The 16,857-nt window shown below is 52.4% G+C and overlaps 1 protein-coding gene across 1 annotated transcript; it reads left to right on the forward strand.

Moving 5' to 3' along the window:
- Positions 1-3,688: 3,688 nt before the first annotated feature.
- Positions 3,689-16,161, forward strand: Disp2 (dispatched RND transporter family member 2). Its single transcript, XM_005364251.2, has 8 exons — positions 3,689-3,904; positions 9,367-9,696; positions 10,049-10,078; positions 10,220-10,343; positions 10,603-10,718; positions 10,907-11,034; positions 11,330-11,427; positions 12,811-16,161. The coding sequence occupies exons 2-8, from the start codon at positions 9,383-9,385 to the stop codon at positions 16,027-16,029; spliced, it is 4,029 nt and encodes a 1,342-aa protein (XP_005364308.1). The 5' UTR covers positions 3,689-3,904; positions 9,367-9,382; the 3' UTR covers positions 16,030-16,161.
- The last annotated feature ends 696 nt before the right edge of the window (positions 16,162-16,857 follow it).

Raw genomic sequence — 16,857 nt, forward strand, 5'->3', positions numbered from 1 at the left:
CTCCTTGGCATTCTCTCTGTTTTCCCATCTGTCTCTCTCCATTCCTTACTTCCCTCCCCTGGCCCAGCAGCTCACCCTCTCTTCCTGCTGCTTCCCAGCCTGCTCTGTGCTCCCCTGGCTGGTTGGCTCCCAAGCCCCAGTCCCACTGCAGGGCTCCTAGGACAGGCAGGCTTCTGCTAGGGAAAGAAGGGAAGGCTGACAGCTCACCACCTCTCCCTCCCAACAGGCAGCAGCCACCAAGCTCCCTGGCTGGATCTATAACCTTCCACAGAAAGGGGGGTGTGGATGCGACTGTTTCTTAGCACAGCTGGGGCAGGGAGTCCTCTAACTGGAAAGTCCCCAGTTCTGGAGACTGTCTCTTCCCACCTGTATTCCACCTCACTCGAACCCCTGAGATGGAGGGGGGGCAGTTTAAAGCAGAATAGGGAATCGTCCTACTACCAGAATAGGGGGTGTAACCCCATCTCTACCCCTCTGGACTCCACACCCCAGTGCCCTAGCACTAACCTTCCTGGCTGGTCTCCAGCTAAGAAAGGTTATACAACATTTTCCCGGGCCTCTTGGGTCTGAGAAGTGGGCATTAACTTTACTTTCACTTCTTCCTGTTTGAGACTGGCAGGTGTTCAGAGGAATTATATAGGCACCCTGTGCACACATCTGTGCATACATGTGTGCATGCTATATGCCTACCACGGCAATATACCCAGACATACCTATTTTGTTGTGTTTTTGTTTTGTTTTATTTTGCTTTTTTAAAAAATGTTGGGTTGGTACTTTCTGGACAAATTCTCTACCATTGAACTCCATACCAAGACATACCTTCAAAATTGTATTCATTCATTTATTTATTTTCATTGTTTGAGAAAGGGTCTCACCACATAGCTTTGACTGTCCTGGAGCTCCCTGTGTAGACTAGGCTGGCCTTGAGCTCACTGAGATCCACCAGTCTCTTGAGTGTCAAATTAAAGTTGTGTGCCACCACTACTGGCCAAAAATAAAAAAAATAAATTAAACACAGGGACTCATTCTGTATATGCATACAGACCCTGGCTGGGCTGAACCTCACTATATAGAGCAGGCTAGTCTCAAACTTACAGAGATCACCCTCTGCCACCTCAGAGGATTAAAGCCCTGTGCCGCCACATGCTACATATATATATATATAAACTGAATACACTTCCTATCTACACACAAACACATCCTTTATTTCCTCCTCTTACCTTTGACCTGCCACATCTCTCTTCAGAGCCTGAGTTTCCCCTACCTGGTTTCCGGAGAATTCTTCTCCAGCCTCCCCAGCTTCACCTTTGCTGTAAATACAGCAAGCCACCACTTAGAGCAAGGCAGAACCTGTAGCCTTTCTGCTAGGACCCCTGGGCCAGGGAAGGGGTCATGAGATAATTTTGCTTCTTACAAATAAATAACTTAAGGTCCAGGGAAAGAGGTCAAAACTTTGCAAAGGGAATAAATCTAAAACAACAAGACTCTTCCCTTTTGCTTGCCCAGTACTTAAAAGACTTCATTGCAAAAGGGGCAGGGCCAGGAGCAATTCCCTTGTTATCCAACTTCCCACCACAACCCTTGCAGATGCTTAGGAATCCTGAGTCCCTTGGGGACGGAGGTAAAGAGAAGTTGACACAGCCATTGGCACTGACTTTGAAGTCTGACATTTCCCTTTTGGTTTTCCACAGGGTCATTGCCCTCCTCATGGTCCACCACCCCCTGGCCCAGGACACTGTCACCGTGGTCCTCACCATCACCATGGCCCCGGGCACCCTGGCCCTCACCATCATCATGGTCCTTGGCATCCTGGTCCTCACCATCACCATGGCCCCGGGCACCCTGGTCCTCACCATCACCATGGTCCTTGGCACCCTGGCCCTCACCATCACCATGGTCCTTGGCATCCTGGTCCTCACCATCACCATTGCCCTGGGCACCCTGGTCCTCACCATCACCATGGGCCCTGGCACCCTGGTCCTCACCATCACCATGGTCCACATCACTGAGAAATGAGAAGATGAGAGGACACAAGATGAGGAGGCTACACAGAACCCCCAGCTGACCCAGCTCCCAGACTTACCCAGAATTTTCCCTTCCAAATAAACAGCCTCCTGGAGGCCATGTTGTGCTCCTCAGAGGTTGTCTTTCTTCATGTCCAACCTGGTACTCAGAGTCCAGTCTATCTAGATTTCCTTGTTGTGAAAACGGATGTCCATCTTGGCATTCCCAGAATCTTGACTTGGTAGTGACCACAACATAGGGCTTCTTAAGACTACTGATCTGAGGGACAGCGCCCTACTGTCTGTCCTTCCATTCCTGTCTGGCTGCTCCGGTCTGTCTGCATACGTTCTCACCATTTCCTAAAAACACCCTGAACTCCTGACCTCCTTTTTTATTTTTTTTATTTTATTATTTTATTTTATGTCATCTTATGGAGCTATACATTTTTCTCTGCTACCCTCCACCACCTCCTTTTTTGCAGTCGCCTGTGTCCTGCTCCAGGTGAGACTTGTTTCCTCTGTCTTTCATACCTTCATGGTTTCCAAGCCTTCTGAGCAAGCCACAGCCCCTGCTCTTTCTCCTTAAGCCCATTAGGAAGAGAAACTTCTGTCTTTGCTGCACCCTTCCCTCCCCCTTTTCTGCTACAAACAGGCAGATTGGAGCTGGTAGGAGCCATCTCATAGGCCCAGCCACACCCTGATCCCCTGGCGCCAATTTATTACTGCCCTGAATCTCTCCAGCCAACCGTAAGTCACTGACTCACTAAGTCAACCCCTAGATCCGCTCACGCCATGCCCTTGACCCCTGCCTTGCCTAGACCAGCACTTGGACACACTTGAGAGACATCTTCCATTCAAACCTCTCGAGTCTGACTCTCGGTCCCTCGCTCTCAGTCTCTGCCTATCCAAATCTATCCAGGATTTTTCCACTTCCCTATACTCAGGCTTCTCATACATCTGCTATCCACCGTAATTCTGCTCAGTCCTCCAGCCAGGCCTGCCCTATGACCAGCACCCCAATGTTCTTTTCCTTCACAGCTGGTCTCTGGTGAGGGCTGGCAAGTGCTCCGGAGTAGGTGGCTATCAGGTCTCTGAAAGGCGGAGGTGGGGAGTGGTGGTGACTAACAGAAAGTGGCTGGGCAGTCTCTCTCCTCCTCTCACTCCCCCTTCCCCCTGTGGCGCACTTTAAAAAAAAAAAATCGTGAAGAGGCTCTAATTCGGAAGAGGCGGCAGACTCAGGTCCAAAGAGGGAAGAAAGACCCAGCCCGGGCGTCTAAATATATAACCCCTGGGGAGGCAGAAGGACACGAGAGATGCTGAGAGAAACTGGGGTACTCATGACACCCGACCGTTCTACCCCTCCTGCGTTACCAAGTGTGGAAGCCCGTGGTTCAAGTTGTGAAGGTTTTTGCACCGTTCGTTCTTTCTGGTTTCTTGTAAGAAGAACGATGCGCCCGGGAAGGGCGGTTTGGCCACTTTACTAAGGACAATGATCAGCGAGGCCTGTACAGCGGACTCCAGCCTTGGTGGCAGGGAACCCCCCAGCCCCCGATGTTGCGGCAGCTTGGGCCCAGTCTGCCCCACCTTCTTCCCGTCCTGCGTCCATTGGTGGATTCCTCTTCGGTCCCGCCCAGCGACCGGCTTCTGGAACTGACGCATGCGCAGCAGCCCACCGCTGCCTCTGCTTCAGCACCAGAGCCCGGACAGCGGCGCCGCCCACGGGCATGGACGCTGGTAGCAGCTCCAGTAGCTGCAGCGATCCTCTCCTTGCTAGTTTCCGTACTGGCCAGCACCGGCCTGAGGGGAATACATTAGCCCCAGAAGGCAGCCGCCGCTGGGACAAGTACGAGGAGCCCTTCCGTAGATTCCGCTGGAAGATCTTCTCAGCACGCCTGCATCAGGTATCCTTAGCAGCTGCCGCCACACATCACCTCATTCATTCCCCGGCCCTTCTGACAGCCCTTCTGGGGCGAGTATGTATGTACACCTTTATCTTGCCTGGTCAGTTTCTCCTCTCGCCGACACTCGATAATGCCAACTCTCATTGCCTTCACCTCCTGGGGGACCTGCCCCACCCACTGTTCCCTCCTTTCTCCCGTCCCTTTCCTTGGCCTCTAGAGTCCCCCACACCCCCTAGGCCTTACCTCTGCGTCTTTGCAAAAGGCCTCATGTCCGCAGCTACGTCAGTCTGCATGTTAGTGCGCAAAGGGGTGTGCATGTACAACGAAAAAGAGGCTCGCCAAGCAGGTGCCCGGGGGAGGGAAGGCAACCGTTTGGGATCTACATCAAGGACTGTCTTTGTCAGTCACCATCAGTTGCTTGTCTGCCCATTGCCGTCGGCTGCTGCCTGCCCGGTCACATCGTTGTTTTTCTCCCCTGCATGGTCTCCTGCTTGTGTACACACTGGTTTTAGTCCCCATGTGTGGTAAGCACTAGACCGAAGCTGCCGTGTATGCAGGATCTGAGATTCAGGCCGTGGTCTGTTTGACCCCTGAAAGAGCCTGGGGCTGGTGGAAGAGGAAAAACACCTTCCTGCTGAGCACCCGTTCCCAGATCCATGTTCCCCTCATTCTTCCACCCTCACCATACATGTGGTGGAACAGTCTGGCCAGGTAGCAATACAGCGCCATTTCTGTGTCCTGCCTGACTCTGCCGCCCCCAGAATCTCTCCTCAGTCTCGACACTACCTCTCTCCCCTGCCTGGACTGAGAGAAAAGGTATTTTTAAGAGGTGAAAAGCAGATCAAACACATTATGTCAAGATTATCTGATTTTAAATGTGCACTCTGTTCCTCAGAGGGGAGAGAAGGCCCCTCAGATGGAAGCAAACATTTGCTTCCCTCTTTTGTTAATTTGTCAGTCTGGAAGATATAAAAGCATATTCAAGAGGGTAAGACACAGGATGGTGTATTTTCCAGACCAGGGACTCTGCTTGGAGGCATAGCCTGCAGCCAAAAAAAGGGTGGGGATTGGGGGGGGGCGCAGCTCAATGATAAAGCATTTTTCTGTCATTGACAAGGCCTTAAGTTCCATCTCCAGCCACTGCAGAAAAAAGGGGAAGAAGGAGGTAGCGACAAATCAGGGCAGGGCCCAGGGCCAGGGCATCTGCACAAGGGGCTAAAGCATCATTGGCTATCTGGCATATCTTGCCAAATATCAGCCCTGTCTGGTTTGCTCATTTCTACCAGACATGAGAACCACTTGTTCTCTTCCAGCAATTCTCTGGAACCCTCTGCCTCTCTGTGGCTCCCCAGAGACCAGGGATACTACACAGGCATAAGAACTTGTTCAACTCCACAGAAGAAACACAAGCATGCTCCTGTTGAATTAGGTACCATCCTGGGATAGGATAGACCAGGTATAAGGATACATGCACTGTACATGTTAAACGCACACACACACACACACACACACACACACACACACATCACATTACCCATTCATATTTACCACACACACCTTAGTCCTTCCCCCAGTATAAAAATTAGATCCAGAGCCTTATGCATGCAAAGAATGCTTTCTACTACATCCTGACTCCCACCCTCACCCCCAGAACATTTTGGGAAAGAGTCAGGCAGGCCTGGTGCCACTCAAGGTAACACACACCTGTAGTGCAGCACTTATGTAGGTCACAAGCTCAAGGCTACTCTAAACTACATAGACCCTGGTTTCTCCCTTTTCTTTGCCTCCTAAGTCCCTCCCTCTGGGTTCTGCCTCTGCATCTTCATTTAGACTATAGAGAGAGACTCTATCTTTAGAAAAGCTCGGGTGTGGTGGCAAATTAACCCCAGGGCTCACTTAGGAGACAGAGGTAGAAGTGTAAATAGAGCAAGGCTTGCGTGGGCTATATGTAATCTCAGTTTGGGAGGCTGAGGACAGGATTGCCCTGACTTTGATGTCAGCCTGGGCTATATATCAAAAGCCTGGAGAGAGAGAAAAGCCTGAAGGGTTTGGGGATCATTTGCCTCCAAGTATCTGAACTAGAGGCCCAACTTCCAATCCTACAGTATTTCATAAATTGACTGCAGAAATGTCTGAAATAGTTTATTATTTGTGTTTTTAAAATGACCATTTATTTTCTTGACGGTGTGGACTGCTCCCCTCACCTGTCCTGGCCACCCTGTGGGATCACAGTGACATCCAGATGACTACTCTGTGTGTCCAGGGGCAGGTTAATTCATACACATTGTCCCTTCTGGAGCTCCCAAGCTGGGGCTCTGTGCCTGGGGTCCTGATAAAATGGACACTTTCTGTGTGAGGCCAGATTCACCACTTTCAATCCCCTACCTGACTTGGCTCATAGGCTCTGCAGTGCAGGCAGAAAGCCTGGGAAGCCTCTCCTCCTCGTTAGAGGCCTGGCTCTTCTCACTGAAAACACCAAAAGACTGAGACAGAGACTCAGCTTTACTGTAGTAAAGCCAGAGAATCCCAGGTTCTCTCCTCTGCTGCAAGGTTCTACACAGTGAAGAAGGGTAAAATTAGAATCAGTTGATCTGTGATATCTGAAGGGGACTGAAAGGGCCCGGGTGGGGGGCAAGAGCCATAGAGACCCCAGTGGAAGGGAGCAAACGATGGAGACTTGATCCCCTTTAACAGGAAGGATTTGGGGAAAGAGAGTGCTCCATTTTCCAGCAGCATTCCATGACTGACTTCTATTACAAAAGAGACTGACACTTCAAGTGGGGGCCTGGTTCTTAGGACAAGTCTGTGCTCTGCACTCTAAGGTCATAGACTGTTTCACCAGGCCCTTCACCTCCACCCTGGCTACCCCACTGCCTTAACCCCTAGGAGGCAGGCCCTACTCTAAAGAGGGGGAGCAGAGCTGATACTGGTCGTGTCGGGACTCAACCCAGATCAAACTCAGTGCTACAAATTAAATAAATAAGTTGGAGCGATTGAGATAAAGGCCAAGCCCTACAGCAGCCAGGCTGGAGAGTTTCTGGCTCTCCACAGAGATATAATGGCAGGCATAGTGCAGAAGGGGGAGATCATGGACAGCCAATGTGTAACCAAGCAGGCAGCCAGGTAAGGGGGAAAGAAATAATCACGTAACAGGCAGGGAGGTGAGCAGGCAATGGTGAAATGAAAGGCCTTCTTCAAAGGCAAAAAGCAGAGATTGACACACTGTCTCCAGACTGAAGGAAGAGGAGGCCCCACAAGTGGAAGCAAATGCTTTCTTTCCTCTTTTGTTAATCCATCAGTCTGGTAGGTGGAAAGCCTTTTTCAGGAGAGTAAGACACAGAAAGCAGGCTTTCTTCTCCAGAGAGAGACCCTGGCTGATGCTGGCCTTATTCAAGTCTTCAGGACCCAGAGCAGACCAAGGCACTGTGTTTATAGCATGTGGAATATACTAGAAATAAATGAATAAGTAAACTAAGAGAACCTGTAGAATTAAAAACTCTAGTAAATGTCAGCACCACGCATGGTGGTACACATCTGTAATCCTAGCATTCAGGGAGCTAAGGCATGCGAGTTCTGAGTTCAAGGCCAGCCTGAGGTACACAGTGAGAGTCCGTCTTGAAAAGTAAATAAATTAATAAATGATCTCACACATACACATGACACATACACATGACATATCCAACTTCTCTTTGGCTCAAAGGGACTGGCCTCCAAGAGTTGGTATACCAGCACCCTGGCTGCTTATATCATCAGCATTTTATGGAGCCCTCTGATGTCTTGCTTTAGATCATCTTCGGTCAAATTTATATATTTGTAAATGTTGAGTAAGTACAAATAAATATCAGTGATCTCAATCATGACATCAGATTTCAAATGCAGCTTTTAGAGAACAAACCAAGAAAGATTTTAAGGTTAGAGCTACAGCGAGACTCCCAAGATATAAGCCTTTATGAACTGGGGGTATCACCTGAGAACCTGTGCCCATGCAAATATGCTTCTTAGAGCACACACTCCCTACTGTCCTGAATCTGGAAAAGGACAAGAAGGCAAATTGCTGCATCAAAACATTTGACATCAAATGCTTCAATGTCTTTTCTGGGGACCCCAGAGTCAAAAGATGATGGAGCCTAGAGCCCACCTCTATGGCTCCCTTGAGAATTGTTCTCTCTTAAACAGCCATCCTCCCAACACAGGGAGGGGGATAGGCAGGTTCACCTATTATTTCCAGTTTCTCTTCATGGTTTCTGGACAAAACTTAGCTATTATTTGATGTCAGTTATAGGGGCTGCAGCAGAGAGAGAAGTTCACCAAGATGCTAAGCCTTCATTTTCTGAAGGAACAGCAGGGTTCAGCCTTCTTGGAGAAGGATGACAGCCAGCTAGCTGACTCCAGTTACTTTATTCAAACATACACAAGGTTAATAGGGGCTGGCAAAGGTTCCAACTCCCACAGTCATTTGCTCCTGCTGCCCATGAGAGCAGACAGCACACACAGATCTCAGTCCCTTCTGATTATGACTAGCCATAACCAAAAATACAAACTCCAGTTATCCAGGAGTGTCTTAGGACCAAGGTCGGTGTAGATGCAAGCACTCTCATGTAGCACCAAGTGCAGAGTCTCCAGAGAGACATTTCTTCAAGGTTTCAACAGTCTCAAAACAATTTTCAGACTCTACTGATTAACCCAAACATAGCAAAGGCTTTGCTGAAACATTTCTCTCAAAGCCAGACACAAAGTCTGTGCATTACCTATCACTACAAGGCAAACCAAGGGAAAAGAGACTTTGCTTCATCATTCAGGCCTCAACCCTACTGCAAACCCCATGGTCTCCAGGCAGTCTGCCCTGTAGCCATCTTTTCTTTTCCCTAAGACTGGCAATCTTGCTGCAGAAGTGAGACTCTACCTTCTCTTGGAGCAGAAGACTGGAAAGACAGCTACACAGTGTCATCTTATGACTAATTTGGGGTCATCACTGACTTCTTCCTGCCATATTCCAGCTCCCTGTCTGAACTGTGCACACCTTGACTAAGTAAAGCCATGCTGTACAGGGCCCTGGAGAGAGATGGGGTGGGGATAAAGAGACAACCATACAGGAAGGTCAGAAGATCTTGAACGTGGCTCATGGTCCTAATCTTTACTTCTCACTGCATCTGCTTTCAAACCTGTAAAACAAGAATTCTCTTCTTTTTGTAGACAGCGAATAAGATCATGTATGCAGTAACAGGTGTGATAGCAAGCAGGGTTTGACACATGGCAGGTTGCCAGTGATATTTTTTGAAGGCACGGATGTTTGGATGAAAGCTCAGGCTCCAGCATGCAGGCCTTGAGCTTCCACCCTCTTCCTCTGCCTTCAGAACTAATGGAAAAATCAGCCCTGAGCTCTCATCTCCTTGTCTTGCTTACTGAACAACCCTGGGACACAGATAACCATCAACACTCCTCCCCTGCCTGCCCGCTCCCAGGTCCCAGCCCAAAGGCATGGCTCCTGAGGCAAGCCCGGAGAGAAGCTGCTCCCTCCACACCTGTCCCCTTGAGGACCCAGCAGGTGCGGCAGTCTCGGCGCCCACGGTCTCCACCCTCCAGGCTGTAGACCCAACCAGCCCGCTGACAGCTGGACATTTTGCCTTTCCTCGAGCACCTCAAGACTATCAAGAAGGAAGTTCCTTACTAGGGTTGGGAGATCAAGCCTCTCTGTGTGCTCACGTTTCCACCCTCAGCACTGCCATAGACCCCACACTGCATGACGGGGGCTGGAAGCCGCCTTCTGTGCAGCGCCACGTGGTCAGCGTCAGGTAAGGAGGGGCTGGAAGAACTTGCTGGCTGCCATTGAAAGGTGCAGCAGACACTGATCGAGAACCTGCTTGCTGCCATTGAAAGGTACAGCAGACACTGACAGAAGCCTCCAGATTCCTCTCTCAGGAGGAGCTTTGGATATCTACTGCCTCTGATGAAGGAGGAAGCTTGGAGAGAGGGGGGGCACTGAAATTTAGGGGTGGGCAACTCTAAAAACTGATACCACTTCCTCTATGTCCTGTCATCTCTGTCACTCAACCTTTCCCATCCAGTGCACACTCAATCTTTGCCCCACCTCCAACCGGACACACGCACACACCAGAAGACTGGTAAATCTCTTCTCTTCCACAGGCAGGAACGCACTTTCCGGATGCCAAAGAGGTAGGTCCAGGCCTCCCCTGAACTCCCGGGCATGGCCAGGCTGGTACCCACTCCATGGGCTCTCTGCTCTGCTCTCCCATGTGACCAGCCTTACCACCACATCCACCATCAACTCATATGGGCTTCCTCCCTCTTCTCCAGTTATTCCCAGCTGATTGCAGAGTGGCCAATGGCCGTGCTGCTGCTGTGTCTGGCCTTCATCTTCCTCTGTACCCTAGCTGGGCTGTTGGGAAGTCCTCCACTTGACTTTTCTGAGCCTTTACTGGTGAGAGGCCTGGGGACCCGGGGAGGGAGGGAGGCCCCTGGACAGAACCTTGCAGCTCAGTCTGAGGCAGACAATTGGCCCTCTTGGGAGTAAGGTAGCCTTGGTGGGCTTCTGTAAGGACGGTACAGAGAGCATATGTCTACAATCCAGGGAGGGGGAACCCAAGGGGCAGACCTGGGAAGAGCACAGAAGGAGGGCACTCCTCCCTTGGCCCCACCTCCTCCTGCATGCCTGCCCCTCTCTGCTCTCCTCCCTGTAGGGGTTTGAACCTCGAGACACAGAGATCAGCAGAAAACTAGAAGTCTGGAAAGCGATGCAGGCCCTCACTGGCCCCAAGAGTCTGTTTTCTCTTTCCCCAGACCCTGAGATGAACAGGTAACAGGTTTTCCCATCTTCCCATTGAGAGGAGAAAGGGAGGAGAATCTCTGGGAGGGGACACTGGGTGACCTCTCCGAAGACAAGTGTGAGGTTGCTCGTGTTTCCTGGGGGAGTGGTCTTCCATTTCATGTGAGTCCACCATCCCGAAGAGTACCCTGGTAAAACCACTACTCTCTCTGTTTCAGCTCAAACCTCCTCAGCACCCTGAGCCCTGCAGCCTGGGGCAGGGCTGAAGAGAGTGTGGTCCGAACCAAAAGGATGGTAGAGCCCATGGAAGACAAAGAAGAGGAGAACTTCTTTTGTGGTCCTCCTGGTGAGCCCTGACTTCAGTGGGAGCCCCACCGTGTAGAATGAGAAGGTCCCCAGCAGATGTGGGCAGACAGAACCACGAGCCATATTCAAGCCAAGAAAGATGAAGTCATAAAATAGGTCTCAAATACTCCAGTCAGGTGCAGTCAAGCTGATGCAGGCAAGATGAGGTATCAGGCATAGGCTTCAGACTCCTGGGAATCAAGGCTTCATTCAGGCGGCCTAGGATGAGAATCTTCTCTTTAGTGGGCCCAGATTCTGGGGTCAAAGGGCTGAGCCATGTGGGGGTTGTGTTGCAGAGAAGAGCCATGCAAAGCTGGTGTTTGTATCCACCTCTGGAGGAAGCCTGTGGAACCTGCAAGCCATCCACTCCATGTGTCGCATAGAACAGGAGCAGGTGAGCTGGCTGGGGAGACGGCAGGGGCTTGGGTGGGAACAGAGGACACAAAGGACCTGGAGCCGGTGCACTGCAGGACCACCAGGGTAGCCTGGGAAGAGCCTGCTTGGGAAAGTATCCCAACTCTACTGGAGGATCTGGTTCGGGATAGGAAAACAAAGTTGACTGATTTTAGAAGCACCAACCTCCTGTCACAAAGAGAGTTCAAGCAGAGCCTGGTTAGTTTCAAAGGGTTTGAAAAGAGATCCTAAAAATGTGTTGAGGGGACTCTGACCCTTGGAAGCTGAGACTCTAGGCTTCAAAGCTGCAGCCCTTTTCAACCCAAGCAAGGCCAATTCCACTATGCTTTTAGAGAACCACATACAATCACATCTATGATGGGTTCCCTGCTAAAACCAGTGTGGAAACCACTGTGTACTTCTGTGGCCCAAGACACGCCCCACCCCCAGTGTCACACCATGGCGTCCAGAGCATCAAAGGACACTGGTTAAGAATATGTGTACTTCACTGAAGTGCTCAAGTTCAAGGCTAGCTCTAGGGCTCCCTTGGCACATTACTTCCTAATGTCTCAGGGCCTCATATGTGCTGGGTTTTGTTTTTGCAGTGCTGGGGATCAAACTTAGATACTTGTGTACACTAAGCATGTGCTCTGTTACTGAGCCACATCCTCAGCCCTGCATTAGTGGAAAAGGGACAGTGATGATACATCCTTTATAGGGATCGTGACAGTGAAATGAGATAGGATTTGGAAGACTTTAGCATAATGCTGACACTAGTGACGGCTTGATAAACATTCAGCGTTGTTGTCACTGAGAACTAAGCCCCGAGGCTGTGAGTGTTGGTTTAGCAGAGCGGGGGCGTCTGACTCCTGGGTGGGGGCTCTTTGTACAACCCCAGCTGCTGTGATGTAAACAGCAAGGCTGAAGAGGAAAAGGGGTACAGGCTGGGAAAAGAGTTGAGCACCCCAGGGAAAGAGGAGCAGGGATTTCTCAGTGACCCTAGAGAGTCTCCCACTGCTTGCTTCCGGCTCCCGGTCTCCTGGCCTTGTTCAATATGTGGCCTGTCACCTCCACTCCAGTCCCTGACTCAGGAAGTTGCAGAGTTAAGGTTGGGTGGCCTGTAGGAGCCCTTCCGGCAGAGCCTCTGGGAGAGGCCTGGGAACATTGCCCTGAGGGTCCTCTTCAATGAAGCCAGGATAGAGCTGCTAGAATCCAGGCCAGGGGCAAAGGCAGCTTTGAGATAAAGCATTTCTGATGGGCTGTCAAGATGCTTTCTCTAAGCCCTTCAGTGTGACGGAAGAGGAGAGGGCCCAGGGCAGGTCTGGGGAGACCTGGCCCCTGGACTTCCCTGAGCTCCCTCTTCCCACTCCTGTGTGCCCTACAGATCCGCTCTCATATCAGCTTCGGGGCTCTGTGCCAGCGATCAGCAGCCAATGAATGCTGTCCCAGTTGGTCCCTGGGCAACTATCTGGCTGTGCTGTCCAACCGCTCCTCCTGCCAGGACACTACCCAAGCTGACGCAGACCGCACGCTGGCCCTGCTTCGGTTCTGCGCCACTTTCTATCATCGTGGTGTCCTGGTGCCCGCTTGTATGGGCTCCGGGCAGAACAAGCCCCCTTTCTGTGCCCAAGTTCCCACCAAGTGTACCCGGAGCAGCGCTGTCTACCAACTCCTGCACTTTCTGCTAGACAGAGACTTCCTGAGTCCGCAGACTGCAGACTACCAGGTGCCCTCCCTCAAGTTCGGCCTGCTCTTCCTGCCCATTATAAAGACTTCCTCCCTGCTAGATATTTACCTGGATGGCCTCGCTGACCCAGTCAAGGTCTCTGACAACTATACTTCTATCAGTGGCATGGACTTGGGCCTCAAGCCTAGACTGCTGAAGTACTACCTGGCTGAAGATACCATGTACCCCTTGCTGGCCCTGGTTGTCATCTTCTTTGGTATGTCCCTCTACCTGCGTTCACTCTTCATCACGTTCATGTCACTGCTGGGGGTGCTAGGCTCCCTAATGGTGGCCTTCTTTCTTTACCACATTGCATTCCGCATGGCCTACTTCCCTTTTGTCAATCTAGCCTCCCTCCTTCTGCTTAGTGGCGTCTGTGTCAATTACACTCTTATCTTCTTCGACCTGTGGCGCCTCAGCAGGGGCCAGGTGCCCTCTGGGGGTCTAGGGCATCGTGTGGGCCGCACCATGCACCACTTTGGCTACTTGCTTCTGGTCTCAGGCCTCACCACCAGCGCGGCCTTCTACAGCAGCTACCTGAGCCGCCTGCCCACCGTGCGTTGCTTCGCCCTTTTCATGGGCACTGCTGTGCTAGTGCACATGGGGCTCACACTACTCTGGCTTCCTGCCACCGTTGTGCTCCAGGAGCGCTACCTGGCACGAGGCTGTGTGTCCCAAGCGCAGGGCCAGAGGGGCGGTAGCGGCCCCTTGCGGCTGTTGCTGGCGTTGCACAGACGGATCCGCATTCTTCGCAGGATTATTTCCATCCTTTCGCGACTGCTCTTCCAGCGCCTGTTGCCCTGCGGCGTCATTAAGTTTCGGTACATCTGGATCTGCTGGTTCGCGGCGTTGGCGGCAGGGGGCGCCTACATCGGCGGCGTCAGCCCTCGCCTGCAACTGCCCATTCTTCTACCACTTGGCGGCCAGGTCTTCCGGTCTAGCCATCCCTTTGAGCGCTTTGATGCTGAATACCGCCAGCAGTTCCTGTTCGAGGATCTGCCTCCAAACGAGGGTGGCAACTTGCCAGTAGTTCTGGTGTGGGGAGTCCTGCCAGTGGACACTAGTGATCCCCTGGACCCTCGCAGCAACAGCTCGGTAGTAAGCGATCCTAACTTCGCACCCAGCAGCCCCGAGGCCCAGGAGTGGCTCCTGGAGCTCTGCCAAGGAGCCCGGAATCAGAGCTTCTTTGGAGATCAGCCAGAGGGTTGGCCTACGCTGTGTTTGGTGGAAACCCTCCAGCAGTGGATGGAAAGCCCCAGCTGTGGCCGCCTGAGTCCCGATCTATGCTGTGGCCAGTCAGAATTCCCCTGGGCCCCCCCGCTTTACCTGCACTGTCTCAAGATGATGGCTCTGGAGCAAAGTCCTGATGGCACCCGTGACCTGGGACTCCGCTTCGATGCTCATGGCAACCTGGCCGCTCTGGTTCTGAAGTTCCAGACCAATTTACCATACAGTACAGAGTACGGCCCGGTCCACCACTTCTACACCGAGGTCAGCCGCTGGTTGTCTACAGAGCTGGACAAGGCACCTCCGGGCCTCAACCAGGGTTGGTTCACCAGCACCCTGGAGCTGTACAGCTTGCAGCATAGCCTAAGCACCGAGCCTGCTGTGGTGCTGGGTCTGGCTCTGGCCCTGGCCTTTGCCACACTGCTCCTGGGCACCTGGAACGTTCCCCTTAGCTTGTTCTCTGTGGCAGCTGTGGCTGGCACCGTGCTGCTCACTGTGGGCTTGCTGGTTCTACTCGAGTGGCAGCTCAACACTGCCGAGTCCCTCTTTCTCTCGGCCTCCGTGGGCCTCTCTGTAGACTTAACCGTCAACTACTGCATCTCCTATCACTTGTGCCCGCACCCCGACCGCCTGAGCCGCGTGGCCTTCTCCTTGCGCCAGACCAGCCGCGCCGCAGCAATGGGGACCGGCGCGCTGTTTGCCTCGGGCGTGCTCATGCTGCCTTCCACCATTCTGCTTTATCGAAAGCTAGGCATCATCGTCATGATGGTCAAGTTTGTCGGCTGTGGATTCGCCAGCTTCTTCTTCCAGTCCCTGTGCTGTTTCTTCGGGCCAGAGAAGAACTGTGGACAGATCCTGTGGCCCTGTGCTCACCTGCCATGGGATGCTGGGACTGAGGAGCCTGATGAGAAGGGTCGGACAGGACCACCCGGGTTCTCTGAGCACTATGAGCTGCAGCCCCTGGCACGACGCCGGAGCCCCAGCTTTGACACCAGCACAGCCACCAGCAAGCTGTCCCACCGGCCTTCCATGCTCTCTGAAGACTTGCAGCTGCACGACGGCAGCTGCTGCCACGGGTCGACACCCGCCCCTCCCTCCCCAAGGGATCTGCTTCTGGACCACCAGACAGTCTTCAGCCAGTGCCCAGCCCTGCAGACTTCTTCTCCTTATAAGCAAGCCGGTCCCAACCCCCAAACCTGGATCAGGCATGACTCCCAGGGACAGAAAGCCGAGCCCTTGCAGGCCCTGCCAGAAGGCCCTGCCCACTGCCCCAACCCCAAAGTTGAAGAGCTCCCGGACTCTTCAGCCAGCACCCTGGAGGGACTCAGCGCCTCTGATGACATCTACGCCTCGGAGCCCAGTGCCCGTGTGCCAGATTCTGAAGGCACCTCACTGGAAGCCATGAATGGCACTGGACATCCGGTACTTGAGCGGGGCCAGCTGAACGGGAAGCGTGACACTCTCTGGCTCGCACTGAAAGAGACCATCTATGACCCAAATCTGCCCAACTCTCACCATTCTAGCTTATCCTGGAAGGGCCGTGGGGGGCCGGGTGACATCAGCCCAGTGGTGCTTCCCAACAGTCAGCCAGATCTTCCCGATGTTTGGCTCCGTAGGCCTAGCACCTACACCTCTGGCTACAGCAGCTGAGAGAGCAGGGAAGGCCAGACCAGGGTCCAGAACCCTGTTGGTGAAAATAAGGCAGAGGCCATACTAGTTTAGAGCCAGAAGGTATTTCTCCACATCGACATGGTGTCTCACCCTCCAACTATGGATCCTCAACCCTGACAGATGTCCCAGCCTCCATCTCTTTGCTACTTAACCCCTAAGTCTGGAATTCTCAGTGGGAGGGCCTTGCAAGGTGATACCAGGCTCTCCTTGTAAGGAGTTGAGGGCTCACCTGCCTGCACAGTGCCAACAAGGACTCCTCCTCTGGAAAAGAGGGGAGGCCAGATGTACAGCTCCAGGTATCAGGGGAGGCTGGTCATTTTTCTCCCAGGTGGCAACTTCAGTGATGTTAAACTACCCCATCTCTGGGATCCCATCAGGGAACCTCACTAACTATAAAAGCCGTTAGCCTCCACAGCCTGCTGAATCTCACCCCTTCCCATCGGATCTTTTTTTTTTTTTTTTTTTGGTTTTTCGAGACAGGGTTTCTCTGTGGTTTTGGAGCCTGTCCTGGAACTAGCTCTTGTAGACCAAGCTGGTCTCGAATTCACAGAGATCTGCCTGCCTCTGCCTCCCGAGTGCTGGGATTAAAGGCGTGCGCCACCAGCCACCACCGCCCAGCTTCCCATCGGATCTTAATCGGGATACTTCTCTTTAGCGGGAGCTTTTCTGGAGCAGAACTGAACCTAGGCCTCTGTCCTGCACTGCCCTGCTTGCTGGTGTGACTAGACACTCCAAAGGCAGGACGGAGATGGCTGCGGGCAGGGGTGGGGAGCATCTGGAAAACCCAGGATTCCCTCACCGGAAGTG

Source organism: Microtus ochrogaster, assembly GCF_000317375.1.
Source record: "Microtus ochrogaster isolate Prairie Vole_2 chromosome 14 unlocalized genomic scaffold, MicOch1.0 chr14_random_1, whole genome shotgun sequence".
NCBI lineage: Eukaryota > Metazoa > Chordata > Mammalia > Rodentia > Cricetidae > Microtus > Microtus ochrogaster.